This window comes from Aegilops tauschii, chromosome 7, assembly GCF_002575655.3.
Source record: "Aegilops tauschii subsp. strangulata cultivar AL8/78 chromosome 7, Aet v6.0, whole genome shotgun sequence".
NCBI lineage: Eukaryota > Viridiplantae > Streptophyta > Magnoliopsida > Poales > Poaceae > Aegilops > Aegilops tauschii.
In genome coordinates, this window is record NC_053041.3 from 224,613,572 (window position 1) to 224,631,387 (window position 17,816).

General features: G+C 46.2%; 2 protein-coding genes across 2 annotated transcripts; both read left to right on the forward strand.

Annotated features, from left to right (window-relative positions):
- Positions 1–821: 821 nt before the first annotated feature.
- LOC109750681 (uncharacterized) lies at positions 822–5,993 on the forward strand. The gene is made up of 2 exons (XM_020309634.4): positions 822–1,492; positions 5,363–5,993. The coding sequence occupies exons 1-2, from the start codon at positions 1,068–1,070 to the stop codon at positions 5,688–5,690; spliced, it is 753 nt and encodes a 250-aa protein (XP_020165223.1). The 5' UTR covers positions 822–1,067; the 3' UTR covers positions 5,691–5,993.
- Positions 5,994–6,950: 957 nt separating this feature from the next.
- On the forward strand, positions 6,951–8,299 carry LOC109750683 (heavy metal-associated isoprenylated plant protein 28). The gene is made up of 3 exons (XM_020309637.4): positions 6,951–7,073; positions 7,561–7,633; positions 7,882–8,299. The coding sequence occupies exons 1-3, from the start codon at positions 7,068–7,070 to the stop codon at positions 8,067–8,069; spliced, it is 267 nt and encodes an 88-aa protein (XP_020165226.1). The 5' UTR covers positions 6,951–7,067; the 3' UTR covers positions 8,070–8,299.
- Positions 8,300–17,816: the final 9,517 nt, after the last annotated feature.

Sequence of the window (17,816 nt, forward strand, 5' to 3'; positions counted from 1 at the left end):
CATTTTTGAAGGAACACTCTGTGGTGACGCCGTTGGCTTGAATGAGCGCTACAACACTTGTCATTTTGAGTGCAAGACGTTGACATAGTTTATTGACTTTCTTTTCTATAAGCACTAACACACTCGTGTGTCCCAAAACATGCATTTCCTGCTTTATATACAAAGTCCAAACGGCCGAACCGATATAAAGCTGTGAAAAAACTTCACATACAAGCAAGCCAAAAGATAAAAACGACAACCGAGCTGTCGGTGAGAACGTCACCGACCTGAACCGAGCATGAAAACAATAAATGCCACACCTAATACATCCAGGTGTAAAACATATCTATTTATGCGTGTTGCTAGCTCCAGATAATCACACAGGGTGTATGACGTCCCGTATAGGCAAGCACTTATGAAGACAGTGCATCCTTACTGGACATCCGTTTCTACCCAGCCGAAAATCTTGCCATTTCTCTTCTACTCCCTGGCAGCAGTAGTATCTAAAAAGAACAAAAAAACACAGATACATGACAGGCAGCAGACGGACGACCATGTGGAGCACCGTCCACTGGACTCGGGCTGTACTTCTATTTCTGGGCAGCATTAACATTTTTCCGTTTCCATTTTGACTACACCACATTCTCTTCTACCGAAGAGGAAACAGTTCACGAGCCTTCACAAAACACGCGCGGATTTGGCCCCGGCACGCAAGCAAAAGCCCTCGCGGGGCCCACGCGTCATCGCCAGGGGTTTCGAAACCGCCCGCATCGCACCGAACGAGCGCAGGTGCGTGGAGCGTTTATCACGGCCCGAGAAATATATTGCGACGCCGAGCGGGCGAGAGAGAATCCCAACGCGGGTGGCCTCAGACCCCTCTCGTCTCGTCCACCTCCTCCTGCTCCCTCCCTCCTTCCTTCCCTTTATTTTCTTTCTTTCTTTCCTCTCCGGAAATCTCCCCGTCTTTTGATTCAAACAACGCACCAACAATCTCTCTCTGTCTGTCTCTCCCGCATAAACAACGCCAAGAGCCGTCCCCGCCTCTCCCCCCTTGTCCCCTCGATAAACCCCTCCTCCTCCGTCGGTCCATGGCGTCGTCGGCGGTTGCTCCAGGCGCGGGGGCCGGCGGGGCCGGCAGGAGCAGGGACATAAGGCTGACGGTGCAGGAGGCGGCCAAGAAGCTGTCCCTGTGGCACACGGCCACGTTCCGCCCCATAACGACCCACGACGACCTGGAGCCCATCCTCGCCGCGGCCGGCTTCGTCGCGCTGCCGCTGCCGCCGCCGCCGGAGCCGCCCCAGGATCAGCAGCAGGTGCGCTGGCGGGAGTACGCCTTCCTCGGCTGCGGCGGCGGCGGCGGCGGCGGTAATGCGGTGGTGGGGTGGCTGGGCCCGCGGCCGCGGCTGCCGTACCCGCGCGTGGACGCGCTGCACATCCGCACGTACCAGGCCTTCCTCGGGGCCGTCGAGGTCTACCTCGGCGCCGCCCGTGTGCCCAACCTCTTCCACGTCAGGTTCGTGAGTATCCCTTGCCCCCTTTTTCTTTTCCGCTTATAATATTCGCACCAGAATAGGAAACCCGAGCAGGGAGGGCTTGCAAAATATGTACGGGCAGTACGCGAGGGCGAGGCCAAAAACCCATGAAAATTTGTCAGCGGCGTGCCCAGCTACGAGCTCAGTCCTCTGCCCCTGCTCCTGCGCCGCCCTACCCCAGTGTTTGTTCGGTTCCATTGACCCACACCCACACCCACTGCCTGGCCATCCTTGCTCTCTCAAGCCTGAAATGATTACAGACACCGTCGTCCCGTCTCGGCCTGAAAAACTTCAAAAAGCGCACGCCGCGCAGGGCCGGCCTCATCTTGCTGAAACGCACACCCTTGTTCCGGGGGAGTTACCGGTGAGGCTAAGCTTACTCCGTAAGCAAAGGATGCAGAGTAACTGTCTTGCACGGTCAAACACCACCGTATACGTCGGCTGTATTTATTTACAAGGTTCCAGATTAATCGCCTGGGCTTTCATCTAGAGGTTGACAAATCCCTTACGTGATCTTCCGGTTGCAAACAGAGTAGGGTCTTAGAGCCCTGCCAAACTGCTTGGCATCACTAATGCCACAGCGTTCCGTGGATTGCAGTGCTCTGACCTACTCATCCATTAGTGACCTATATGCTTGAGTTCCCAAGACCGTGCCAAAGCTATATAGCCCCTGCAAAGTCTACCCTTCCCTTTGTCGGTCGCCGATAGGGGGTTCCTAGAAGAGTCCCTATATGAAGGTAGGCGAAGACGGCGGCTGTGTTTTTACAAGCTCGGCACGACGTAGTTACTGTTGATCCAGTTCGAGCCGCCGAAGATGACGTCGAGGGTTGCCACATTGGCTCACGTTGTGGCCAACTGCGTGATAGCAATACCATGTCTTAGCTTGGACATGACACTTAACTATATCACATTCTTAATGCCATCTGATTGCCCTTGCTCCAAATAAAGAGTATACTATATGATCCAACAACTAAATTGGTAGGCCAACTTTGATATCTCAACAGATAAAGTATCAAAGAGACAAAAATTGTGGGAACTAAGGGGCTGTTTGGATGGTAGTTCTGATTTGTGGGAACTAAGGAGCAGTTCTCTTCTGATTTCACGCCCGCTGATTAGCGAAACGGAAGCCTCTGATTCCCTTGCCAAAATATTAGCGCGCCCCATTTTGGTACAGCGGACGCGGGTAGAATCCAAAAAGGCTCTAAAACAAGAAGAAATAATTCTATATATTAAAAAAAAACTAGCTCCTAAGTGGCACCATCATATTTCATTATTTTGAATATCATTGTACTTTTTTTTGGAAATGTCATGTATTAAACTAACACACATGCTCTTCAGATTTATGGAAACTAATCATAAAAAAAGGGACCAACAGGGACTAGCCCCTACAACAATTTATTAAGAAGAAACAACCAGACACACACCCTGCGGAGCACAAGACTCAAATGTGGATGGTGGCTGGGCGCGCAGCGGGCCGCACACCACTAGCCAACTGGTCGACACCCAGTTTTATGGAAACTCGTCATGGCTTATTGAACAAATCACAATTCAAACCTTTGTCGGAGATAATTTTGCGAATAGCAGAAGATTTATGGGTCAAATGGGTAGTATTCAGTAGTGCAATATGCGGGGAAATGATCAATGAAATGTCGACAAAGGAAACAATTACATATATAATACAAATTAAGTAAGTTGGTTGTATTAACATATTTGATATAATGTCAGTAAGTTGATTATATTTGAATAAATAGATAAATTTAATAAAAAAATGGGAATAAATATCGTACCAATTTGATCAATGTATCAAAGCCGGATGATCGATTACTGCTCCAACAATCACGTCACTGAATTTATTTCAGTATTGAGTCCATATGGCCCTGGTCTTTGTCCGTGCACATGAGTTAATTGAGTTTTCATTAAGATTTTAACCCTATAATGCTCAACTCAAGGGATGCACGTCTTGTTAAATAATTCTGCTGATTGAAGACACTAGTAGCAAAAAGGAAACTACTCAAGTATTTCAAGACAATGGGCAAATATTTAGACATGATATTTATTTGCACAATGACTGATGATTAGACAAGACAATATGAGTAAATTTCTTTGAAGTTTCTTGCTTTTATGCTTTGTACGTTACTTCGGGTCGTATTTGATCATTCCAGGTTATGAGACTTATTGTCGACCATGTTGGTGCCTACTATGGTGCAAATTAGAAGATTCTTAGGAATATGAAATTAATATACTAGGTATCATTTTGTTTTCAAACTGATAAGGACTCTGTTATTAGATACTGGAAACGAAATTATCCCATACCAACTAAATATAAGACCTACGGAGCGCCATTGTTTTTTAGTTATGTTGGGTACCTTTTTAATTCTACCCATATCTGAACATATATGATATTCAGCTTTTGTCGAAATCGAGACATACTCCATTTGAAATAGAATATAAATCCAAAGTACTCCTAGATCAACAGTTGCCCATTTTTGTCTCTTACCCAGTGTTTTTATTCCATTCTGCAAAAACGAAAACTGGCTGGAAACCAGAAACTTACGTGACCTCCGAAAAAAATCGATACCGTCCAAAAAGTTTTATTTTTTTAATTTAAAAGACTAAGTAATCTCAAATGGCTTCGTATACCAAGATAGTCATAACCAAAGCACTTGTCCAAGTGGTAGGAAGCGCTACCTATCATTTTTACGTGTCAGGTTCGATTACCCTTGTTTGCAATTTGAATTTTTTTTGGCCTTATTCAAGCTTCCTAAAAAAATCGGTCGCGGTGCGTTAGGAAGTGATCGAACGCACGACCTTCGATAGGTAAGTAAGCGAGCTGACCAATTCACCAGAAAGTACTTCACGTTCTCAATTGGTTAAAAATTATATATTTTGACGTCAAATGTTTTTGAATTGAAAATTTCGGATTGAAAAAATCCAAAATTTCCGAAAAATTTCGAAAACCGGATTTTCCGGGCCCTCCCGAAAAAAAATCGGAATAAAAAAAACCTTGCTCGTACCTCCTTTCTTATTATCCTTTTACGTATGATCTTCTAACTTTTCATGTCGAGAAAGCCATCTCATTCCACAGCCACCTATAAAGGTTGGATGATTGATGGTGTCACTTATACATGTATACATTCTGTGCACCCAAACTCCCCCCCCCCCCCCCCTCCCCTCTCAAACAAAAAAGCAAATTGATTGTTTGCAAATGGCAAATGGTTCGGTTGGTTGCTTTGTATACAAAGCGGGGAGAAACCCTTTTTCGGTAAAATGATGAAGATATTGAAAAGCTTTCAAGTTTTTTTTGCAAATTTTAGAAGATATGTATATGTGATTTATATATGCACAAAAACACAAGGAATACAGAGCTAATATACCAACTCTATATTTAAGTACATAACGCCGATGAACATTTTTTTGCTATAATAAATGTTTTTGTGCACTTCGTATTCCTGCATGTGCACTTGTATTGTTATTTTGTTTTGCTTAAGTTCACAAAAATATTATTTCGAGGCAGAAGCAGGTGAGCTCGAGTGCAACTCATAGCTACCACCAGCCCGCCATGTCATAGTGGTACATCCAGGCCTGGGTACATCCCAGTTGTAAATTATCACCTTCCTGTAAAGAAGACTATACATATCTAGATCAACATGATTTTGAATTAGCATGACACACGTTCCTGTTATTTTCCTTTCAAATCTGATGACATGGCACAAACGTTGCATATATGTGATGAATCACCTGAGTTGATCTATGGTGATCAGTGTTTCCTTTTCCCCATGTGTTCCTTTCATGGAAGCTAACCTGAATAGAAGAATAACTAAGTCTGATTATTTCATTTATCGTCCCCTCAGATGCATGCCGGTGACGACGAAGCAGGACAGGGTGTTCGACAAGGTCTTTCGGGCTATGAGGAGCGACCAGGATGGTATCATCGTCTACCGGGACGGCACCCTTGACGAAGCCACCTTCGCCGCTGTCTGTAGTGAGCACACCCCCATCGAGGATGTCGGGTACCACGTCATCCCTGGCAGTGTTTGCAGCGAGTTCGGCTACCTTCGGCACAGCAAGATCCATGGTGGCAACTTCGACGAGGAGACCTGCAAGGGCTACCCAGGCCACAAGGATGTCGTGCGGCTCAAGGACCTCTCACCCAGATCCTGCAGAAACATGTGGGTCTAGGCGAGATTGGTCTCGAGGATTTCTGTTATGATCGATGGAGATGAAGAAATCCGTTCTGAAAAGTAGATGAGGAGAGGTAGCCAGCTAGTGGCTTGTTAGCGAGGCTTGAGACCGGCGGATGATATATGGTGGTGGCTGTTGTGTTGTGCCTATTGATTCGTTTTTTTCATGTTTTGTGTGGTCTGCTGTATGCCTGCATCATAAGGCAATAAGTTTTTTCAGCACAATAAGGTTTATAGAAATGTCTGTAGCTGGATTTGTGATCAGGAAGAAAATAAGAAAAAACCTAGTGGTTACCATTTAGACATTTACAGTTATATGCTATCTATCTAATTCTTCTGTGTTTATCTCTGATCATTTAGACATTTACAGTTATAGCATCGGTTCAATAGTTCAACAGTTTGTTAACAGGTATAATTACTCTGTTGATGGGGCAGCTTTTTGCTGGATTGCATCATTAGCCTTTTCTCTGAAGTGGCTTTGCATTGTTAGATTGGAATCAATTGAAAGCAAACAATTGACTACCGTTCAACATGTAGAACAAAATGAAGATGATGTGATGATTTCAGAGCCCATGATCTCTGCTAGCTTATCATGCCGGCGAAGCCAAGGCAAGAAATACCAAACTTGCACCGTGGTCCATTTGCTGTCGATCTCACACGGCTCCTCTTTAATTTTCCATCCCATGGCTTCTTTTACCTTTTGCGCTTTTGCTCTTTTTGTAACCATTAGGTCCGTCCTGCAGATCTCCAGACATTCCAAACTGTATTCCAGGTCCAGCTAGCCAGGGGACACCTCAAAAGCAAGCTTAGTAGATTGGACTCGTCAATGGCGTCCATGTCATCACCAGGCCAAGATCCTCTACGACCAATAGCTCTTTCTTGAACCAGAACCAGATCGATCTGTGTATGTGACTGTAGCTAGCACATGGTGATATGAAACGCCGAAAGTGACATGCACATATTTTTGCACCTCCTAGATGCAACTGATCAAGGCTGAAATCAACATTGAGAGTTGAGCTCGGAGATTACTAAACTGTCTAGCAGCAGTTAGTGAGACGCCTAGCTAGGCCTCGATCGGTACGATCGACCACCGGTCGCGCTCTTCTCCATGTAGACCTAAGCCCCCTTTAGTAAAGCAGCTTAGCTAGGTCTTGTAGCTAATAGCTTCAAAACACCAGGGAATCTCTTGGGCACCCCTCTTTAACCTTTTCCCTTCATCACATCCTGCCGGTGGCTCTTTTTGCTTTTGCCAAACTTGTTCACCTGCTGCTTCTGCTATAAGAGCCCTGCACCGTCGGCCTCATCTTGGTCCCTTCTTCCTCTTCTTCCCATCGTCTCGAAAGTAGTGTACGCAAGATCGATCGTCGGTTCATCCATGGAGGTATGGCTTGTTACTTAATTAATCACACTCTGATCGCAATCTAAATGTGCCTCTTTTGGTTGTTGTTCATTTAGAGGTTGTAATTCAGGGAGATTCCATTAGTTTCTACTTTCTCTCTATGAAATGATACCGTGATGATGAACATGCGTTTTTCAAGATGAATGTGCTATATGTACCCTTTTAAACATTGCATTTGGGCATTTGGCAACAATATATCTATAGCAATAATGCATGTTGATTGCAAGTTTAATATGGCTCATATCACCCTACACTGCCCTGAAAAACATCATAGACATAGGTGGGCAGGTTAATTACTACTTCTACCTGTCTTAGAACATATTCATGTAAAAAGAAACTAAGAGAGCGATTAGTGAAAAAACAAACATTGCCCACTGTATATTTTTCATGTACTTTTCTCATGATGATCGAGTGCATGTGCATGCATGCGTAACCTGCGCTCATTCCCTGATTTCCCCCATGCACGCAGAGCACCGAGCTGAAAGTGGAGATGGTGGCGCTGCATGAGAAGAGGGTACGGAAATGCCTGTCCAAAGTGAAAGGTAAAAACCAAAACTAAAGTCATTTCATTGCACCCATCATCCATCCATGGAGAGATCTGAACAACCTGATGATGCGTCGATCCTTTCTCCTTTTAACAAAGCTAGCCATGGATGGATGCCTTTCTCACTGTAGCTAGCTATGGTTGAATGATCGGCATGGTTGTGTGTGCAACTGTGCAATGACCAGAGAAGCAATACGACTCTTCCTCTATCTCACAAATTGTTGATGGATTGGTGTATGTGTGCAGGGGTGGAGAGGGTGGAGGTGGAGGGGAGCATCCAGAAGGTGGTGGTGACCGGGTATGCGAACCGGAACAAGATCCTCAAGGCGCTCAGGAGGGTGGGGCTCAGGGTGGAGCTCTGGTCGCCGCGGAACGAGCTGCTCAGCGCCTACGCCGCCGGGAGCTTCGCCTTCAACAACTACGGCTTCTTCTGATCTCATCCGATGAGATGCATGCTAGTTGCATGATGATGTCGGCGACGTTGAACGACCATGTATAAACTGGATCGAATCTGGGAGCTTGCTTGGTGTTTCTTCTTTCTGTTTTTGCTTTATTATATGCTTCGGATGGTTTCTTCTTCCTCTCACGTGTATATATATGTCACATTTTTTCTTCTACTTTGAGGGTGGTCAACCAGGCATATGTGTAAGATGTCCTAGAAAAAGATGTCCTCAAGGCACGGGATTAAGTATGGTGGCAAAGATGCATGATGCAAGATTTCAGTGTTACCATGTTGAGAGATCGGTGTGGTTACTTGATCCAAACAAACCAATCACAGGAAAGAAAAGTAGAAAAGAGATTATCCAAATTCGTTACTCAAATGTATTCTTTTTGTGGGGTTACCTATTTTTTTATTATGAAATCACTAAAAACCTGACGTCGGACTTTTAGTGATTGGGTTCAAATGTACCCTGGACCATTGGATCCAAACACGAATCTTAGAGCAGGTGAGACTAGCCATGTCATCGATTTCTTTCGTTTGGAAAAGCAAGGGCCGATCACGAACACTTCCATCTCGTTTATCCATTTCTCTCCTCACACCCAGTGCCCACCCCCATGCAAAACGCCACTGCGACAAGGCTGCCATGTGCCATGCGCCGGCGGCTGCGTCGTTCCTATGGCGGGTGGGCAGCGGAGAGGAGCGCCACCGGACCCAATACCGGGGTGTCGTGCGGTGAAGGTGAGGCGGGCTGCGATGTCCTCGCTGGCGTCGCGGATTGAGGCATGGGCGAGGAAGAAGGGAGATTTTTTCTAAATGGTACTTTGGAATGCCGAAGTTTGAATTATGTACAACGATAAGCTTATTTTGAAATGTTTGGCTTTATCGTCTGTTTTGTTTATTTTGACTCCCATGCGACCGTTTAAATACTGAAAGTGGTCAGTCGTAGCCTTCCTTCCCATTGTATATAATACAAGGGGTGTTTCTACAACATTTGAACTTTTAGCCGACGTCTCGGTGCCCAGAGGCGGTATATGTTAGTAGAAACCAGACAATCGGACTATTTTGGCTTTACAACTTTCACTTAGTTATAGGAGCTTGACTGTGGGGGCGAGTAACTAGCCCCGGATGTTGAAGTGGTTGGCCGTACCGAGGTTAAACCATTAATCACTTCGGCTCATTTGACAAGAGCCCATCGTTTGACACCGATAACTTCTATCAATTTGTAGTTTGACACACTCATCGGATCGCTGACCAGTTTGCGCCTATCATGACCATCAGTTTTTGGTTTTCTCCACTGAGGCACTTTGACCATTTGAACTGGAAGCACAATCGCAATGGTTCTCCCTTTACACCCTTAGCCGAACAATGCGGAAACGTAAGGGGTAAGCATAGGAGCCGGGCAACCCAACTATTGACCAAAGACATGATTCATAACTGATGCATATAATGCAATATCCGAGATGTCGAATACTTTTACATGAGTATTAGAATGAGTATTTGGGCAGGTTTGTAAATACGAGCCCCCCGTCAAAAACCAATGAGTTTTGAAAAAATATTGTCCTTGGCTAAGAGGCATAATGAAAGAAAAATTCATAACAAAAATAGATGCGCGACGACCGCGAAAGGTCTATTTTCTCTTTGATTTATAAGGTCAAGCCATACATGCCGACCTCATCAAAGAAACTTTGAAAGATACATAAAGATATATATAAGAGGGAGGGTTTATACAGGGCATCTGAAGTTGGGTTTATCGTCCTTGCTTTGCCCTGTCACATGTCTGCGCTTCCGTGCTGTTTACCGGCTCTTCCTTGTCTATCGTAAGGTTCATCAGTACTGCATGCTACATCACTGATGATGTGCCTGACGCATTCGAATGGCAGATCCTTTGAAGAGGTTGTAGCAAGTAGCCATGGTCGAACAACTTGATGCTTTTGTTGAAGCCATTCCTGATGGGCCTATGACAGTGCCTTGAGAATAACCAGGATGTAGTTGGGCCACCGTTCGGTTGAGCCGAGCGATGTGCCCTCTGATTGTGCTCCACCACACCCCCCTCCCCATGGAATTTTAAGTGCAAAGTTGTGAACCCGAGGTACATAGTCCTCGGTCCGCGAGGGAGAGCCGTGGAGTGCTTACCCCTATTTGGGGGTACGACCTGACTGTCGGGAGGGTAAAGAAACACCTCTGATACGCTTTGAAGAGCCCAGTTCGTTTACAATGGCGAGGGTCTTTGACAGAGCGATTTCCCATCAGATCCCTCGGTAGGGTTCATGACGAGACTGGAAGTACCGGAACGGAGTCTGCACATATGGTTTACCCAGGTTCGGGCCTCCGAAGAGTAATACCCTATGTCCTGCTTTGTTTTGGTATTCATTGTGAGGGGATACCTCATGCATAGGATTACAATGGTGTATGATATGTCTACCAAGAGTTTTTTCTAGATTGGGTCCCTAATGAGGGACTTAGACCTCCCTTTATATAGACAGGAGAGGTCTAGGGTTTACATGGAGATGTACCAGATCGATCTAGCCATCGCCGCTTGTCTTGGGGCATACCTTCGCCCGCCCTCCCCTTCTTAGGGTTCCTTGATGCTCTCTGGGCCTGGTGGGCCCTAGTTGAAGTCGAGGCCGGGCTCCTTTATGTTAGGCACCCTGGGTCTAGGACCCTGTTAGTAGCCCCCGAGCATGGTGGAGGTTGCGAGCATCTAGGCTCAGAGATCTCCGCCGAGCTCTTCTTCTCGTGCCTCCGGCCTCCTGAACTGCCCGCTAGGAAGTCCTCTCCTTACTTGCGTTGGTGATGCCGCTGTGTCAGTTTTGGATGATTGGGCCGAACATAGCCTACCGGGTCGGCCCACTGATCATGTGGTTATCGTCTCAGGCACGGTTCGTGTTCCAGCCTCCTTAAATACAACGGTCACGCAGCCATATTGGGGTTCGCCTATGTTGGTAACGTTGCATGGAAAACAAAAAAATTCTATGCACACGCAAGATCTATCCATGGAGATGCATAGCTACAAGAGGGGAGAGTGTGTCTACGTACCCTCGTACACCATTAAGCGGAAGCGTTTATCAATGCGGTTGATGTAGTCAAACACCTTCACGATTGAACCGAACAAGTACCGAACGTACGGCACCTCTGTGTTCAACACACATTCAGCTCAATGACATCCTCGCCTTCTTGATCCAGCAAGATGGGAGAAGTAGTTCCCGCAGGGCTTCGCCGAGCACTGCAGAAAACTGGACGGAGGATGAAACTGCGGAGAGGGGCACCGCACACGGATAAGAGATTGGTGTGGGTTGTGTGGCTCCCCTCCCTAATATATATATAGGTGGGGGAGCGGATGCAGCCAGGAGGCGTCCCAAGGGTGGCCGCCGGCCTCCTTGGGCTCCTGCCCACTGGCGCCCCCTTTCCTTGTTTGCACAAGGGGGGAGGAAAGGGGAGGATAGGAAGGCAGGGGGAGGCTGACTCCCCCCACCCCTTCCTTTTCTCCCCCAATGCCTGCGGCCTGAGGACGGGCGCCAGCCCCTTGTGGGCTGGTGTGCTCACCTCTTTTGGCCCATATGGCCCATTAACCTCCCGGGGCTTCCCGAAACCCCTTTCGGTGATCCGATGACTACCCGGTACACTCTGAAACCTTTCTGGTGACCAAATAATATCGTCCTATATATTAATCTTTACCTACGGACCATTCTGGAGCTCCTCATCATGTCTGTGATCTCATCCGGGACTCCGAACAACATTCGGTCACCAATTCACATAACACATAATATATTATATCGTCAACGAACGTTAAGCGTGCGGACCCTACGGGTTCGATAATGATGTAGACATGACCGAGACACCTCTCCGATCAACAACCAATAGCGGTACCTGGATGCCCATATTGGTTCCTACATATTCTACAAAGATCTCTATCGGTCGAACGTTTACGACAACATACGTAATTCCCTTTGTCTATCGGTATGTTACTTGCCCGAGATTCGATCGTCGGTATCTCCATACCTAGTTCAATCTCGCTACTGGCAAGTCTCTTTACTCGTTCCATAATACATCATCTCGTAACCAACTCCTTAGTCATTTTGCTTGCAAGCTTCTTATGATGTGTATTACCGAGAGGGCCCAGAGATACCTCTCCGAAACTCGGAGTGACAAATCCCAATCTCAATCCATGCCAACTCAACAGATACCTGTAGAGCATCTTTATGATCACCCAGTTATGTTGTGATGTTTGATAGCACACAAGGCATTCCTCCGATATCCGGGAGTTGCATGATCTCATGGTCGAAGGAACATGTATTTGACATTCAAGAAAGCAGTAGCAATAAACTGGACGATCATATGCTAAGCTAACGGATGGGTCTTGTCTATCACATCATTATCCTAATGATGTGATCCCGTTATCAAATGAAAACTCATGTCCATGGTTAGGAAACCTTAACCATCCTTTGATCAACGAGCTAGTCTAGTAGAGGCTCACTAGGGACACGGTATTTCTTTATGTATCCACACATGTATTTTAGTTTCCGGTCAATACAATTCTAGCATGAATAATAAACCTTTATCATGAATAAGGAAATATAATAATAACAACTTTATTATTGCCTCTTAGGGCATATTTCCATCAGCCTCACCCTTCTTTTCCACCGCAGCGTGTCTCCGCTAACCCTTTTGGTTCGCCGGTGTTATCGCTTTTGTGGGAGAGCTATGGCCTCCGTCCCTTCCTCTTCCGGGAAAGGCGATCCGCCTAAGGCCATGCTACCGTGTGTGCCCCATCCATCCGAGTGGGCCAGCGACTGGGAGCACTCCTCTGTCTCACGATCCCAATTGGAGCAGTTGGTGATGAAGGGGCTTCTCCGGGAATTTACCGAGATAGGGTGGATGGCGCCTAGAGTGAGGAACAAAGTTCCGCAGCTGCTGCGCTAGAACCAGTTGGTGCACGTGGCATTCATCCACTATGGGTTGCGGCTCCCACTTAGCTCATTTACCAGGGACGTATCAGCCTTCTACGGTCTACAGCTGCATCACCTGACTCCGAACAGTGTGCTGCACCTCGCCAAGTTTTTGACCCTTTGTGAGTGCTTTCTGGGCGTCCGACTCCACTTCGGCCTTCTCCGGTAGTTCTTCGAAGTGGTGCCCTTCCGTAAGGACGGAAAAATACCCTCCTGCGGTGCGGCCATCATGCGACCCCATGTGGGCCCTGGTTATTTTGATTTGGCTCTAGCTCCAGAGGTGGAATCGTGGAAAAATGGGTGGTTCTATGCCCCAGATAACTCCCATGATCCTAACAACCTGGGGCTGCTAGAATTCCTTGACGCGCCATGTTGGCAAAAACCCGAGTGGCGGTCAAAAGTCGATTTTGACCCAGGAACCGACTACCTTATAGATGAAGTTGTTCGTCTCCAAGGTCACGGCCTCACCAGATTGCAGATTTTGAGGACCTGGGTGCAAAGGAACGTCAGCCCTTGGGCCAGATTGATCCTCCCATGTATGAATATCATGGGAGTTGTGGCCCCAATCGGCTGCTTCAACAAGATCTTTTGGAATTTGAGATCGAAGACCGCCTGCATTTTCTCACCGGCCTTCCCTTAGAGGAACTTCGTCCCAAGGTTGCCGTTGAGCCCTACAGCATGGATAACCCTTGGCCTGCGATGAGTTACCTAACGCCTTCGCCGTCCTTGATGTTGTGGGACGTGTTTATTTGATGTCCTTCTGACCTTCTGTTACTTTCCTTACCAGTCCTTCCGGCATCTGACGAGTTGGCGTTGCCCCCAATGTCTTCGCATTGGTGTCGTGGCCTCCCTCTGCCGCAGCCTCCCGCATGTCGAGAGCGACTATAATAACTCCGCGGTTCGGTCTGCGATCTCCCGAGACAGTGCATCAAAGAGGCCTGAACCCGCACTGGAAGGCTTGCCCTCTCCAAAAAGTGCTCGGTCTTGTGCGGGATCATCGTCCCTCTATCGTCAAGAGAGGGGCGTCCTTGAAGGAAATATGCCCTAGAGGCAATAATAAAGTTGTTATTTTATATTTCCTTATTCATGATAAAGGTTTATTATTCATGCTAGAATTATATTGATCGGAAACCTAAATACATATGTGAATACATAGAAAAACACTGTGTCCCTAGTGAGCCTCTACTTGACTAGCTCGTTGATCAAAGATGGTTAAGGTTTCCTAACCATGGACATGAGTTGTCATTTGATAATGGGATCACATCATTAGGAGAATGATGTGATGGACAAGACCCATCCGTTAGCTTAGCATATTGATCGTTCAGTTTTATTGCTAGTGCTTTCTTCATGTCAAATACATATTCCTTCGACTATGAGATTATGCAACTCCCGGATACCGGAGGAATGCCTAGTGTGCTATCAAACGTCACAACGTAACTGGGTGATTATAAAGATGCTATACAGGTATCTCTGAAGGTGTTTGTTGAGTTGGCATAGATCGATATTAGAATTTGTCACTCCGAGTATCGGAGAGGTATCTCTGGGCCCTCTCGGTAATAGACATCATAAGCTTGCAAGAAAATGACAAAGGAGTTCAGTCACGAGGTGATGTATTACAGAATGAGTAAAGAGACTTGCCGGTAACGAGATTGAACTAGGTATGAAGATACCGATGATTGAATCTCAGGAAAGTAACATACCGATAGACAAAGGGAATAACGTATGTTGTCATAACGATTCGACCAATAAAGATCTTTGTAGAATATGTAGGAACCAATATGAGCATACAGGTTCCGCTATTGGTTATTGACCGGAGAGGTGTCTCGGTCATGTCTACATAGTTCTCGAACCCGTAGGGTCCGAACGATTAACGTTTGATGACGATATTGTATTATATGAGTTATGTGATTTGGTGACCGAATGTTGTTCGGAGTCCCGGATGAGATCACGGACATGACGAGGAGTCTCGAAATGGTCGAGAAGTAAAGATTGATATATAGGACGATAGTATTCGGACACCGGAAGTGTTCCGGAGGGTACTGGGTACATATCGGGTCACCAGAAGAGGTACCGGGCACCCTCGGCAAAAGATATGGGCCTTATGGGCCAAGAGGGGAAACGCACCAGCCACAAGGAGCTGGTGCACCCCCATATGGGCCGAACCAGAGGAGAAGGAAAGAGGGGAAGGGAGAAGGAAATGGGGGATTCGGCCTCCCCCTTCCTTCCCTCCTCCCTACTCTTTCCATCCTCCTCCCGTAAATAAGGAAGGGGGGCGCCGGCCTAGGAGGAACCCAAGTAGGATTCCGTCCTACTTGGGGCTCCTCCTGGCCTCTCCCCTCTTTCTCCCACCTATATATATGTGGGGGCGCCACCTAGCACACCCCAGACAATTGTTAGCCGTGTTTGGCGCCCCCCTCCACCGTTTACTCCCACGGTCATATCTGCGTAGTGCTTAGGTGAAGCCCTGTGAGGATCATTTCACCATCACCATCACCACGCCACCATGCTGATGGAACTCATCTACTACCTCGACAACTTGCTGGATCAAGAAGGCGACGGACATCACCGAGCTGAATGTGTGCAGAACGCGGAGGTGTCGTGCGTTCGGTACTTGATCAGTTGAAGCACGAAGAAGTTCGACTACATCAACCGCGTTGAGAAACGCTTCCCCTTACGGTCTATGAGGGTACATAGACACACTCTCCCCCTCGTTGCTATGCATCTCCTATATAGATCTTGCGTGTGCGTAGAAATGTTTTTTCTTTTCCATGCAACGTTTCCCAATAGTGGCATCTTGAGCCAGGTCTATGCGTAGATGATATGCACGAGTAGAACACAAAGAGTTGTGGGCAGTGATAGTCATACTGCTCACCACCAACGTCTTATTTTGATTTGGAGGTATTGTAATATGAAGCGTCCCGGACCAACCTTACATGTCCACGTACATGAGACCGGTTCCACCGACAGACATGCAACTTGTTTTGCATAAAGGTGGCTGGCGGGTGTCTCTTTCTTCTACTTTAGTTGAATCAAATTTGACTATGGCCGGTCCTTGGAGAAGGTTAAAACAGCAAACTTGACGAATCACCGTTGTGGTTTTTGCCGTAGGTAAGTACGGTTCTTGCTAGAAACCCGTAGCAGCCACGTAAAACTTGCAACAACAAAGTAGAGGACGTCTAACTTGTTTTTGTAGGGTATATTGTGATGTGATATGGTCAAGACATGATGTGATATACGTTATTGTATGAGATGATCATGTTTTTTAAGTTATCGGCAAGAGCCTTATGATTGTCTCTTTATTGTATGAAATGCAAGCGCCATGTAATTGCTTTACTTTATCGCTATGCGTTAGCGATAGTTGTAGAAGCAATAGTTGGCGAGACGACCACGACGCAATGATGGAGATCAAGGTGTCGAGCCGACGACAATGGAGATCATGACAATGCTTTGGAGATGGAGATCAAAAGCACTAGATGATGATGGCCATATCATGTCACATATTTTGATTGCATGTGGTGTTTATCTTTTATGCATCTTATTTTGCTTAGTACGTCGGTAGCATTATAAGATGATCCCTTAAATAAGTTTCAAGATAAAAGTGTTCTCCCTGAGTATGCACTATTGCTACAGTTTGTCGTGATGAGACACCACGTGATGATCGGGTGTGATAGACTCTACGTTCACATACAACGGGTGCAAGACAGTTTTGCACATGCGGAATACTTGGGTTAAACTTGACAAGCCTAGCATGTACAGACATGGCCTCGGAACATTGGAGACCGAAAGGTCGAACGTGAATCATATAGTAGATATGATCAACATAGACATGTTCACCATTGATGACTACTCCATCTCACGTGATGATCGGACATGGATTAGTTGATATGGATCACGTATCATTTAGATGACTTGAGGGATGTCTATCTAAGTGGGAGTTCTTAAGTAATTTGATTAATTCAACTTAATTTATCATGAACTTAGTCCTGGTAGTATTTGCGAATTATGTTGTAGACCAATAGCTAGCGATGTAGCTCCCCGTATATTTTTGATATGTTCCTAGAGAAAACTAAGTTGATAGATGATGGTAGCAACTACATGGACTGGGTCCGTAATCTGAGGATTATCCTCATTGGTACATAGAAGAATTATGTCCTTGATGCACCGCTAGGTCACAGACCTATTGCAGGAGCTGATGCAGACGGTATGAACGTTTGACAAGCTCAATATGATGACTACTTGATAGTTTAGTGTGCCATGCTTTACGTCTTAGAATCGGGGCTTCAAAGACATTTTGAACGCCATGGAACATATGAGATGTTCCAAGAGATGAAATTGGTATTTCATACTCATGCCCGTGTCGAGAGGTATGAGACCTCTGACAAGTACTTTGCCTACAAGATGGAGGAGAATAGCTCAGCCATTGAGCATATGCTCAGAATGTCTGGGTAGTACAGTCGGTTGAATCAACTGGGAGTTAATCTTCCAGATAAGATAGTGATTGACAGAGTTCTCTAGTCACTATCACCAAGCTACTAGAACTTCGTGATGAACTATAATATGCGAGGGGTGACGAAAACGATTCCCGAGCTCGTCGCGATGCTGAAATCAGCGAAGGTAGAAATCAAGAAAGAGCATCAAATGTTGATGGTTAACAAGACCACTAGTTTCAAGAAAAAGGGCAAAAGGGAAAGAAAGGGAACTTCAAGAAGAATGACAAACAAGTTGCCGCTCCCATGAAGAAACCCAAAGCTAGACCCAAGCCTGAAACTGAGTGCTTCTACTGCAAAGGAAAT